This window comes from Mustela nivalis, assembly GCF_964662115.1.
Source record: "Mustela nivalis genome assembly, chromosome: 10".
In the NCBI taxonomy this organism is placed as follows: Eukaryota; Metazoa; Chordata; class Mammalia; order Carnivora; family Mustelidae; genus Mustela; species Mustela nivalis.
In genome coordinates, this window is record NC_139029.1 from 79,814,811 (window position 1) to 79,828,176 (window position 13,366).

At 33.1% G+C, this 13,366-nt stretch overlaps 1 protein-coding gene across 4 annotated transcripts in view; it reads left to right on the plus strand.

Annotated features, from left to right (window-relative positions):
• The window catches only part of PTBP2 (polypyrimidine tract binding protein 2), an 85,896-nt gene that overhangs the window by 43,163 nt on the left and 29,367 nt on the right, over positions 1-13,366 (plus strand). For all 4 annotated transcript variants that reach the window (XM_082686470.1, XM_082686471.1, XM_082686472.1 and 1 more), the window contains exons 4-7: positions 3,130-3,302; positions 4,172-4,315; positions 9,798-9,962; positions 10,054-10,164. In XM_082686470.1, the coding sequence (XP_082542596.1) occupies positions 3,130-3,302; positions 4,172-4,315; positions 9,798-9,962; positions 10,054-10,164 (593 nt within the window). The remainder of the gene's footprint in view (positions 1-3,129; positions 3,303-4,171; positions 4,316-9,797; positions 9,963-10,053; positions 10,165-13,366) is intronic.

The following is a 13,366-nucleotide window of genomic DNA, read 5'->3' on the forward strand; positions in this document are numbered from 1 at the left end:
TATAAGGATTGCCACCCCAGCTTTCTTTTGATGTCCATTAGCGTGGTAAATGATTTTCTACCCCATCACTTGAAATCTAGAGGTCCAAATGAGTCTCTTGCAGACAGCATATTGATAATTCTTCTTTTTTTTTTTTTAATCCAATCTGATACCCTGTGTCTTTTGATTTGGGCATTTAGCCCATTTACATTCAGGGCAGCTATTGAAAGTTAGGAATTTAGTGCTATTGTATTACCTGTAAGTTGACTATTACTGTATATTGTCTCTGTTCCTTTCTGGTCTATGGTACTTTGAAGCTTTCTCTTTGTTTAGAGGACTACTTTCAATATTTCTTGTAGGGCTGGTTTGGTGATTACAAATTCTTTTAGTTTCTATTTGTCCTGGAAGCTTTTTATATCTCTCTTTATTTTCAGTGACAGCCTAGCTGGGTATAGTATTCTTGGCTGCATATTTTTCTTGTTCAGTACCCTGAATATATCATACCAGCCCTGTTTTGTCCACCAGGTCTCTAGATAGGTCTGCTGGCAATCTAATGTTTCTATACTTGTAGCTTACAGACCTCTTGTCCCAAGCTGCTTTCAGGATTTTCTCTTTGTCTCTGAGATTTGTAAGTTTTACTCTTAGATGTCAGGGTGTTGACCTATTTTTTACTGATTTTGAAGGGACATCTCTGTGCCTTCTGGGTTTTGATGCCTGTTTCCTTCCCCAAATTAGGGAGGTTTCTGCTGTAATTTGCTCCAGTATACCTTCTGTCCCCCTCTTTCTTCTTCTGGGATCCCAATTCTAAAATTGTTTCAGTTTTTTTCTTGAATTCTCCCTTCGTGTACTATTACTTGTTCATTTCTCTTTTCCTTAACTTCTTTATTTTCCATCATTTGGTCTTCTTTATCCTATTTCTCTCTCCTGCCTCATTTATCCTAGAAGTTAGAGCCTCCATTTTTTATTATACCTTATTAATAACCTTTTTGATTTCAACTGTTAGATTTTATTTCTCCAGAAAGGGATTCTGTAGTTTCTTCTATGCTTTTTTCAAGCCCAGATAGTATCTTTATAATCATCATTCTGAACTCTAGTTCCAACATCTTACTAAAGTCCATGTTGATTAGGTCCCTAGCAGTTGGTACCACCTCATTCTGTTTTTTTTTTTTTTTTTTTTTAAGGTTATTCCGTTTTGTCGTTTTGTCTAGAGAATAGATGAATGAGAGAACAAAATGCTTAAAGCGTAACAGTGACCCCAGAAAAATACACACTTAACCAATAAGAGACTCAAAATTTGGGGGCGGGGCACGGAAAGAGAATATGATCAGGCTAGTGAATAGAACAGAGTCACACACTAGATTTGATTTGGGATGTATTTTGGTCTGTTAGAAGAAACTGCCTCCCAAATTTAAAAGAAAGAAAAATGTATTTGTGTGTATATATGTATATTTGTGTGTGTGTATATATACACACACATAGATAAACAAAAATAAGGGTAAATACAATGAAGGGATGGAATATGACTATAAAAATGAAAACTAGAAAAGATTTTAAAAAAAGAATTGGTAAGATAAAAAGTTAGTTGAAAAAAGAAAGGAAAAATTTAATAATAAAAAAGAGAATGTGATCAGACAGGTGAATAGAACAAAGCCATACACTAGACTTAGGGTATATTTTGGTCTCTTAGAAGAAACTGTATCCCAAAATTTTAAAGAAAGAAGAACTTATATACAAAAAATAAGGTTAAATACAGCAAAGGGATAGAATATGATTTCCAGAAAGTGGTCGCTTTTCTGTTCATAATTGCTGCTTTTCTTTTCTTTGATCTCCTGTTGAGTTCGTAGGTGCTTAGAATGGTTGGATAACTCTCTAGCTAAATTCCCGGGACCAGATGAAATCTAGGTCTCTAACTCTTCCACCCTCTTGCTAGCCCTCCCCTCATTTCATGTTCTTATATTCTCATCTGAAATGAAAATTTTCATAATATTTACACTAAAATAAAAATTTTTATTAGCCACCCCTTCTAAAAATAGTCAACAACTGAGGGACTAACAGTATGAAGATGTATGTTACATGATCTTTGGGAGAAAAGTATAAATCTTGGTTGGCAGTTGTATCTAATGTGATAGATGTCGTATATATACATACATACACACACACGCGCGCACACACACACACACACAGAGCACACGTAGGTTTATGGGTAGTTTTCATTTGGGGAGTACCATGAAGTACGTAAAGTTATACACAAGTGGAGTGTACATGTATATTTCTCAGCTTATTAAGTATCCTTTGTTTTAGTTTCAGAGACATCTTTTAGTCCATAGACCATTTGGAACCACTAATAAGGAATAGTGGATAGACTGCAAGGTCTTCAAATGGTTTTACATAAAACATCACCTATTCTATTGTGTCTTTAGTAGGACTTTTATTTTTGGTGAGGCTTTGGAATCAAGGCAGATAACTAATTTTTTGATTAAAATGTATCAGTTTACTTTAAGGTCAGAGTAACAGAAAAAGTTAATCAAGTCCATGAGTGTTTCATAGAATATAGATGTTGATAGTGACAAAATATTTAGGTAGATTAAGTGGTATTATGAATAAATTAGTAGAGGCTTATTGTAGGTAAGCCTGTGGATTGACTGCATAATTATTTTTACAGCATTGCCTTCTTTGTTCCCAGTTTTGAGTATATTTTCTAAATTGAACCATTTATAATTTTCCCAGGTAAAATTTCAACCTCCTTAATTTTTGCCAGGTCAGAAGTTTAACTTTTTTTTTTCCATTTCTGTTAGTCGGTAATGAAATGATTAAATTATAAGATAATTGTGTTCTTTAGCCATTGGACAATTTCTTTATGAAATTGCATTTTAATATTTTTACTTATCATTTGTTATCTGTGACAGTACCAGAAACTGTTCTGTTCAGAAACATTTACCTAATAGTTATCTTAATTGATAATGTAATTTTATTTAATAGTAATTGGTGAATATGATTTTCTCTATTTCTTTGGAAGCCTGGCTTTTGAATTTTTAGGAAATATTCAGGTTTACTCAGCTATGTTCTTAAGTTCTTTTTTAAACTTTGTTTTGTGTGGGTTTTTAATGCAAATGAGGAAAATTAATAAAAACTTTTTAAAATGTCTTTCAGCCAATGGTAATGATAGCAAAAAATTTAAAGGAGAAGATAAAATGGATGGTGCTCCTTCTCGTGTACTTCATATTCGAAAATTACCTGGTGAAGTGACAGAAACTGAAGTTATTGCTTTGGGCTTACCTTTTGGTAAGGTGACCAATATCCTTATGCTGAAAGGAAAAAATCAGGTAATGCTTCTTTTAGGTTCTGTAAAATGTTAAGCCCCAAACTACCCTGTATGAGGGAATTAGCTAATTCCTAATAAAAGGATAGAATATAGTAGGTCTTAACTTTTCTAAAAGAACATAACAGAAGTCTTATTTTGATTTTTCCTGGTAATGCTATTTGAGAAACTAATGCTAGGGAGCCAAAATGAGCCAATGTAGTTTTCACATTTTGCCTTTTGAATTCACTTTTGGATTGTTATAATGAGATTATGAAAAATACAAATGAAGGATTTCTTTTATTGTGGCTCTACTTTGTAATAACACAAACTAGTGGGGGCACTAGTAGCATCTTATCCTTTAAGTTTATCAGATGGAAATATTTATCTGATAGCATTAGAAGAAAATAGTCACTAATCCTAGGTATTCTTCATTGAATAAATGTACATTTCGCAGAAAGATGCAGACATTAAAAATGAGAGTTGGTTTTAAAATTTCTAGTGATACCATTTAAAAGAAATTATGAAATTCATTCATTTAAATATAATTAATGTCACTAATCTTATATTTAATTTTCAATTTTTTCCCTTTTCTGAGTTATACTGCTTTAAAAATGACTTTGAAATCCCTTTTTGTGTTCTCTAGTATCGGAATGGTAAAATTCTGATACTGAAAAATGTTTGGATTTTATTTTCGCTAGCTTTTGTTTGGTCACATTTGTGGTGTATGGAAAATAAAGATAACTAAAGATAACTTATTTGGGTGTCTAAATGTAACTGGGAGGGTTATACTCTAGATACTGATTTTTCTCATTAGCTGAATAGATTACACAGGTATTGAGGTTTACTTGAATATAATTCATAGTATTCCAATTTTTCCTCTTTATTTTACAGGCATTTTTGGAACTAGCAACAGAGGAAGCAGCTATTACTATGGTTAATTACTATTCTGCTGTGACACCTCATCTCCGTAACCAACCAATTTATATCCAGTACTCCAATCACAAAGAACTAAAAACAGATAATACATTAAACCAGGTAAGTATGTGTAGGTACATAAATAAAACGGACATATTAAGAATCTCAAACTTATAACAGAAAGATGTAATTATGGGTATTTTCTTATTATTTTTAAGATATTCTCTTGCAGTATGTCCCTAAATATTAAATATTATGTTAATTTACAAAAAGTATGTACAGTCTATTATTTTCATGTTCTAAATTGGTTCCTGATGAATTAGTTAAATATTTTTTCAAAGTCTTAAGGTTCTGGTCAGAATGTTCATTTTCATGTTGCAAGTTCAGATTGCTCTATAGAAACTGTTTATGAGATTGGGCCACTATTAACATAAACTGTAGAAGTCTGCTGCTTAGACTTTTAAAGTATGATGTTTAATGCCTTTAGTTATTTTATAACTTTTTATAGGACTCAGGTTTCTCATGGAAATATTTTTATTGAAGATCTGTTAATGGTTTTCCTTGGGGAGGGAATGTAAGAATTGAGAGTATATAAATATATTGATGTATTTCTTAAAAATGTGATGTAGAAGATACTAATTATTTAAAATCAATATTTAAAAAAAGTAATATAGGAATGGGTTTATACCTAAATACAGAGCATCACAGGGAAGGAAAAACTAGCTCTTTTAATATAGTTTTTAGCTAATTATATCTTTTCTGTTTCAGTAAAATCTAAAGTATGTCTTACTCTTTGTCTTACAGAAAATGTCATGGACTACTAATTCCTCATAGATTTTTAACCATCATAAAAAGTGATCTTTCAAGATCATTTTGATAGTTTATATGTAAATAAGCATTTAAAACTTTCTATCTGAAGATAAGACTAAATTTTCTGCTGTTTTTTTCTTTGTTTTAATTTGCTGTTAATTTTTATTACTTTTGAACCAGAAATTGTACTTCCAAAAATTTACATTGGAAATATTCTAAAAGAAAATACTCTGTTTTCATTTTACTTAGAATTTAAAATGGTATTTATATATCAATTTTATTTTATATATTAGTATTTTTAGTAAAGTAATTCATGAAGGCATTCTCATTTTAAAAGCTTCCAATGCAAGGAACATGAAAAGGATAAAGATAAGGCATCTTTATTTATGATCTTAAATAGGATAAACAGTGAAAGCCCCATGAAGAAGGGACATTTGAGTAACAAACTTAAAAGTGGTTAGGAAGTAAATGTACTTATTCTGGTCTAGGTTATTCCTAGATAAAGGGAACGATCAATGCGAAGTTGCTTCTGTTGGGGGAAAAAAAAAACCAAACAAAAAAACTTGGTTTTGCAGCCATATATTTAGTTTTCAGAAGCCCTTTAATCTTTTCTGATCATTTTTTTTATGTTGCAGTTCATCATGTTTTATGATTTCATAGTTCTTTAAGGATTCGAATTAACAGTGCTTTGTTTTATTATTTATTTATTAGTTTAAAAAAAATACTTTTAAAAAAAAGATTTTATTTATTTATTTGAGAGGGAGAAGGCGGAGTGGGGGGCGGGTTTGCAGAGGGAGATGCAGACTCCCTGCTGAGCAAGGAGCCTGATTCCAAGCTCAATCCCAGGACCACTGAGATCATGACCTGAGCCACCCAGGTGCCCCTAATTAACAGTATTAAAAAAAAATACTTCACTATGTGTAAATTACTGAATTTCCTTCACTGTTAGCTGTTACGTTTATCGTGTATCCATCTGTCTGCCCTTCCTCCCCCAGTAGTCTGTTCATATTTCAGAATTAGGTTTTACTGGTTATACTGGTATGCTTTCCTTCAGGTTAAGTAATGAGTTTGGATACTAAGCTGGGATTCCCCAGAAAGGCCTGGGCCAATAGAACTCTTTAGAATTCCTCTTTCTTTAAGGGAGCATTTTGTTATTTTTGTTTTTTAATGGTTAAAAGAGAGAGATGATGGGGGAGGGGAGGAAGAGGAGTTTAATTATTTGTTCATTAGGCTGACTTTACTTTAACCCTTTTATCCCACCCCCTCCCCGTAACTCTCCCAGTTTCTCTGCCATGAGCCAGGTACCACCTGTTTATAATTCAAGTATTCTACTAGTATGATTCATGTGGCTGTCAGTGCAAACCCTGTTTGCTATGTGTTCACTATGTCTTCTGTGTGATTCCTTTCTATTAATTTTGCGTATTCCAGGAATTTGATGAAAGTGTGCTCAGCCAATGATGACGTTCTCTCTATTCAGTATTTGGGTTTATTCCATTTTGTATGGATTTACAGGCATTTTTTATTAAGTTTTTAAAATTCCAGTATAGTTACTATATGGGGTTATACTAGTTTTAGGTGTACAGTATCATGGTTCAACAATTTTATACATTACTCATTGTTCATCATGATCAGTGTACTCTTTCATACCCATCACTTCATTTATAGGCATTTTCATGGGCATTCATAATAGAGGCAAATGAATATGAGTCAACAATGAATTCTTCTGTGATCATTCATCAGATTACTAAGTCTTTTCAGTATAACTCTTTTTAAATGTCTGCCTAGTTTTCATCATCTTTCTTGTTACTTGAATAGCTCAGACACACACAGTCCGCCTCTTGGCTATATTGTTTTAATAGCTCTCTTACTGATCTATTTTTTTACTTTCCCCTCTTGAATTATTTCTCCCTAGTACCTCCCTTCTCTTCCTTTCCTTCCTCCCTTTCTCATTATCTCTCTCCCTGTCTAACAAATCTGACTTAGGTTACTATCCTGCAGCAGATTCTTTTCTTGTTCATGATAAAGGGCCTCAGAAGAGGTGGCTACTATTTCTGTTTTATTTGCTATATATTTGCCTATGCTTCTACCCAAAAGTAATTGTAAGCCTTGCATGCTTTCTCTTATTTCCAATCTTATTTCCAGCCACTGTGTTTCTGTGATGTTACTTTGCCTGGAATATTATGGCCTGCCTGCTTTTGTATTAGTTTTCCAACACACACTTCACATGACCAGTTGCTACACATCTTCACGTCTCACTTTAGTTTCCTCCAGAAGGCTATCTTTTTTGATCTATAAAGAGTGGTTTAGGTTTGCATTAAGGAACTTCAACGCAAATTAAAATCACAGTGAGATACTACCATGTACCATCAGATTGATGAGATGAGTGATGCCGAGTGTTGGTAACAAGGTAGAGAAGCTAGAACTTTCGTTTATACGTGTGGGAATGTAAGTTCATAGAATGATGTTTAAATACTTGACATATGTAGTGAAGGTGAGCATATACATGTATTCTTTGACTCAGTAAATCTACTCCTAGTTACATACCTGAGAAAACACATTGTATGTACATCAAAAGATCTGTATGAGAAAATTCATGGAACACTAATGCAAAGATAGAAATGATTCATATGTTCAGCAGCGGAATATGCTGTGGCATATTTATTCATTGGAATTTGTTAGAATACAAAAAAATGACCAAGCTGCTGGTACCTGCAAAACATGAATGCACATCATGAAAGTAATTTTTACTGAAAGAAGCCAACCCCCCCAAAAAAGCAAAAAACAAAAATGCCAAAACTAAGTAGAACACATCATATGTATTCTATGATACAATTTATATAACTGAGAGAAAACATGAATGTAGCTTTTGGAACTTTGATAATGTTCTGTTTTTTTATCTAGTCATTTCATAGATCTGTCCAACTTGTGATGTTTTATTGAGCTTATACACTTCTGATTTGTGTCCTTTTATGTGTGTATGTAATGGTTCACTAGGTTTAATTAAAACTTAGGTTGGCAAGCACTGTTTCATCAACTAAAAAAATACAGAAAGTTATTTGTTAATGGAGAACCTAATTATTAAGCTATAAAAGAAGATGGAGAAAAGTGAATAGTATTGGGGAAGAATGTATGTTGTAGACATACACCTATGTACTTATACAGACTAGATACATATATGCTTGTGTGTGTAGATGGTATCTCTGGAAGGATACCCATGATAATATTGGTGAGGAATGCGTTTGGGAAAGCAGCTAGGGTGATAGGGTTGCAGAGGAAACTTAACCATTTGTACCATTTGGATAATATATCATGATCATGTGATTCCTATTTTAAAAAGACATTCCATTATTTGAAAGAGATGTTAGTATTTTCCTATATTGTGATATTTCTTTGCTTATAGTAATAAATATATCCAAGGACATGGTTTACTAATGAAAGAAGTAATATTGCAGTACATTACTTAAGATACTTTGAGTCACGTTAGCCAGTATAGAAGTTTATAGGCCATATTATTTCATTAGCATTTAAATAGTGATATTTAACCATATAGGCATGTGGTCCTTTGAATTCCAAACTCTGTGATCTCCTGGTTATGTGATAATTCATTGAACTATTTTTTGTTTCCAGCTTTATTGAGATATAATAAATATTTTGTATAATTTAAGATATATAATGTGTTGATTTGATACACATATATTGCAGAATGTTTACCGCCATAGCAAATATGCTGCTAGAGGGAGCACTGACTATTTTTGTTTATTCCTATAAGTGTTGGCCTAATTCTTTTGTGTTCTCCTTCCTTTTCTTTTATCAAGGTGTTCAGTTGATATTTCTGTTCATCTCTTTCAAGCTTTTTTAAACTCTACAGCGATATAACAGTATTTGTCATTGTTACTTAACAATTATTTGCCTTTATGTAGGTTTTTTGACTCCAGATAGAAAAATTATTTTCTTTTTAATGGAATCTGTCACACTAGTAATACTCTGTTCTGTATTTTTTTTTCACATATTAAAATCTCATAAATTAAAAAAAATCAGAAATTAAGAGGTGTCTTAACAGTAGTACATCTCTCCTGGTTTAATTTAGTAGTATCTTAGAAGTTATGGTAATATGTATTCCTCCTTAAAGATTGTATTAAAAATATTAAGCTTTATGGGAGTTTTTTTGGGTAATCTAGTAATCTTGCTGAGGTTTACCATGTGCCTTTTTTATGGAGTGAATAATGTTAGGTTGAAGTTTTATTCTCTAAAATTTCCTATTTAAAACATTTTTGAGGGGCGCCTGGGTGGCTCAGTGGGTTAAGCCGCTACCTTCGGCTCAGGTCATGATCTCAGGGTCCTGGGATCGAGTCCCGCGTCGGGCTCTCTGCTCAGCAGGGAGCCTGCTTCCTTCTCGCTCTCTCTCTGCCTGCCTCTCAGTGTACTTGTAATTTCTCTCTGTCAAATAAATAAATAAAATCTTTAAAAAAAAAAACAAAACATTTTTGATTATGTGAATTGGCCCAACTGTATTCTCTTTTGAAAATAAATTACATTGCCTATCTTTGCTTGTTCAGTATAGGTCCCAAACCCTAGATAATTGCTTTGAAGTAAATACTAGTAGAATACTTGAATTATAAACAGGTGGTACCTGGCTCATGTTAGATGCTCAGAATTATTTATTGAGTGACTATTAAATTTCGTTTACTCTGTATATGTTCTAGAAAAGAAATAAGCTAATAGTATAACATATAGCAGAGTTTAAGTGGAAATACTGAGTGTGTTTCTAACTTGTTTATCTTTCAATTTTCAGCGTGCTCAAGCAGTTCTTCAAGCTGTGACAGCTGTCCAGACAGCAAATACTCCTCTTAGTGGCACCACAGTTAGTGAGAGTGCAGTGACTCCAGCCCAGAGTCCAGTGCTTAGAATAATTATTGACAATATGTACTACCCTGTAACACTTGATGTTCTTCACCAAGTAAGTTTAACTTAATTTTCATGTTTACCTATGAACTGGAGCAATAATGTACAGTAGATAAATAATACTTTGATTTTAATGTTTTTAACAGATATTTTCTAAGTTTGGTGCTGTATTGAAGATAATCACATTTACAAAAAATAACCAGTTTCAAGCTCTTCTTCAGTATGGTGATCCAGTAAATGCTCAACAAGCAAAACTAGTAAGTCTGGAGCATTTCTTTTTTCTTTTGGATATAGCTATATTTTTCAGTGGCAGATAGACACACACACACACACACATAGCTAACATTAATAATACTGACATAACTTGGCAATACCTTATAGCATTATGATGGCACAAATTGGTGTCATTTAGATACTATTAGGAAAGCTTAAAGAAGTGTTTCTTTTTAAGGATAATGGTATGTGTAGTTATCTATACATACTTTTGTTATTTTGCATTTTTTGTTTGACTTAGGTCCAAAGTTTTAAGCTCTTGAGGATATAGCAGGATTAAATTGTACATGCACACCAGTAAAGATTTTAAGTGTTTTCCAGTGGGAGTTTCAGAGTAATTTAGCTGTCAAGAGAGTTTGGCTAAAATATATCATCACACATGTGGCTCAGATGTTATGATGGGCTCTCAGTTTATGTAAGACTACAGTATATTTAATATTCTTTTTGAAGATTGTTTTAAAAAGACAGCTTTTTAAAATGGGTTCCTAGGCTACTTCTTATTTACATCCTTTATATTTTTATTGTTATATATAGAGGGTAAGAAACTATTAAAAGAAGTAAAGTATGTTCTCATATCATGGCCACCCTTGAAAACTACATATCCTATCTTTGCTTCTAAATGCCTTAATCTTATGTTTGTGTATCATATTTAAATCTGCCTTGTATCTAGTTCTTTAAGTTCTTGGGTCATATTATTTCATTGTAATTATTATTCTGTTGTTAAACCATTACATATTCATTATTAAACCATTACATCAACTGTCTTTACTTACCTTCCATCTTGACTCTTTTTCTCCCTTTTACTCTTACTTTAAACCAATTATGCTGTGTAATACTTCAGTGCTTCCTCTAGATTAAGATAGATTGATTAAATGGAACTTAGACCATTTTTGATTGTTTCATTGTGTTTCCATCCTCAGAATCTCATTTGGGGAGCTGATATAGCTTCAAGTAGCACAAAGTCTGTACTGTTAATATTGGCATGATTGAAATGGTTTAGCAAGTGCTGTTCTCTCATTTTTTTCTGATATTTCTGATATTTTATGTTGTAAATAGAACAGGAATTTTTCCTGTGTTACAAGGGGAGGCTAATATTTAAAGAGGTAAAAACTAGAACTTAAAGAGGTAAATTATTTGAGGTAGACATATTTTCAGCCTGTTTTTCTCCAATATGTTGCTACTTACTGGTTCTTAAATTACATTACCTAATCTTCTATATTTTCCTTTTCAGGCACACATTAACATTTGGAATTCTTTTTTCCAAAAATAATGATTTCTCTTTACATGTCCCAGCCCTCCAACTTTGGAGATATTTTATATTTAGAGAGTAGCCAAAATCCATGTGGTATGAGGTTTGGTCAGTAGCAGAGAAAATCTAGAAGCCATGATCTTTATGGCATTTTTTTTTTTCCCCACCTTGACAACATATTTAAATATAGTGCATTTCCTTAATGTGAAATATTTTTTTTATCACCTCTTCTGGTGCAGAGGGAAGAGTATTTGGTAAAAGACCAATGAAATGGAATTTGATTTGAAATTACACTATATTTTGGCTATAATTCAAGGGGAAAGTAGTTTATGTGTGTGTTTCATCTGAAATAATCTATAATCATGACAAAAGATTATCTTTTAATAATCTTAAATCAGACACTTGAAGTTTTATTTAACCAATCTTCTATGTACAGATAATAAGCATCAGGTATTTGTGAATATTGAATACACTTACTCAGGTCTTTTCCACAAAGGTGTATAATTGCAATTCCAAGAGAGCAGGTAATTATTTAGTATTAATTATTAATTAACTATTTTGGTATCTTAACTTCATTTCACTGTTATTAGAGAAGGAAAAAAGTTTATTTCCCAAACTTGCCCCATTATTTTATAACCCTGACACCTGACTGTAGTAATCTTTCTTCATGCCTGTATATTAGAGTATACCTAGAGAATATCCTATAATCGAGCAATTGTTACCGGTCGAAATTCATCATCTTCAACTACAACTAGACTAAGCTCTCTACTTGAAAAAATCTTACCCTATTTCTCCAGTCAGCATGCTGTCCCATTTTTCACAGTGACTGTATCAGAAAATTCTCATTCCACCAAGTCTCTCCTTACTCCCCCTTAGGACCTTGCCTCCTGCTTCTTAGGAAAAATAGGTGGACACTCCCATCAGCTTTTCTCACAAAATCTACTTATACCACACCTATCTTTCTCTTCTATTAAAAGGCATAGCTATTTCTAAGATCAGTAAACACCCCATCCTGTCCTTTTCTGCCCTCCAAGAGATTTTGCACTGTCATCCACTCTTTCTCATATTTTCCTCTCTGTTGGCTATTTCTCACCAGTATTTCAAACATCCTTAAATCTCTCATTGTATGTGAATTTACCCTGAACTCCACATAACTCTCCAGCTATTCCCCTATTCTTCTCTCTTGTCATTTATAGCCAGATTTACTAAATAGGCCCTTTGTTTGCTGTTTATACTTACCTCCTTTTTATTTCCTCTACCTCTTGCATATTGGTTTCGACCCTCCTTTACCCAAATTGTTCTTCCTACTGTCACCAGTGATTGCCACAGTGCTAAATCTCAACAGTATTATTCAATCCTTATTGTCCCCATTCTCTAGGTAACATTTGACTCTGAGCCATTCTCTTAAAATCATCTCTTCTCCTGGTCTCTAACTCTTCTCGCTTAGATTATATTTTACCTCTCTGACTATATCTTATTATATCCTTTCCCTTCCGCAGGGGGGACTTAATCTGTTTTCACCGCTGAATTACACCTTTGTGACTCTGACAGTGTCCACGTGACACTCTCTAGCATCAGATCCTTTCTAAGAGACCCAGACTAGGAAATTAATGGACCATCAGGAACCTTCCAAATTAGTGTGTTTAGTTTAACTCCTGTAACTTAACTTCCCTGGCCACCCCTTTACCTTGCTCCTTCCCCCCAAAAAAACCTTGCCTCTGTGTTGTTCACTGTGGTAATAAGTCTTAGGGTACCAAATTTCACATCAGTAACAAGCCAGAAAACACTTTTATTCCATTTGTTTATTTATTTATTTATTTTCAGTCTATCAACAAATCTTACTGATTCTCATCCTAAATTTCTGTCATACCTATCCTTTTGTCTCCCAGCTCGCCACCACCCTGATCTAAGCCACGTGTTACTCAGAGTGCTGGTCT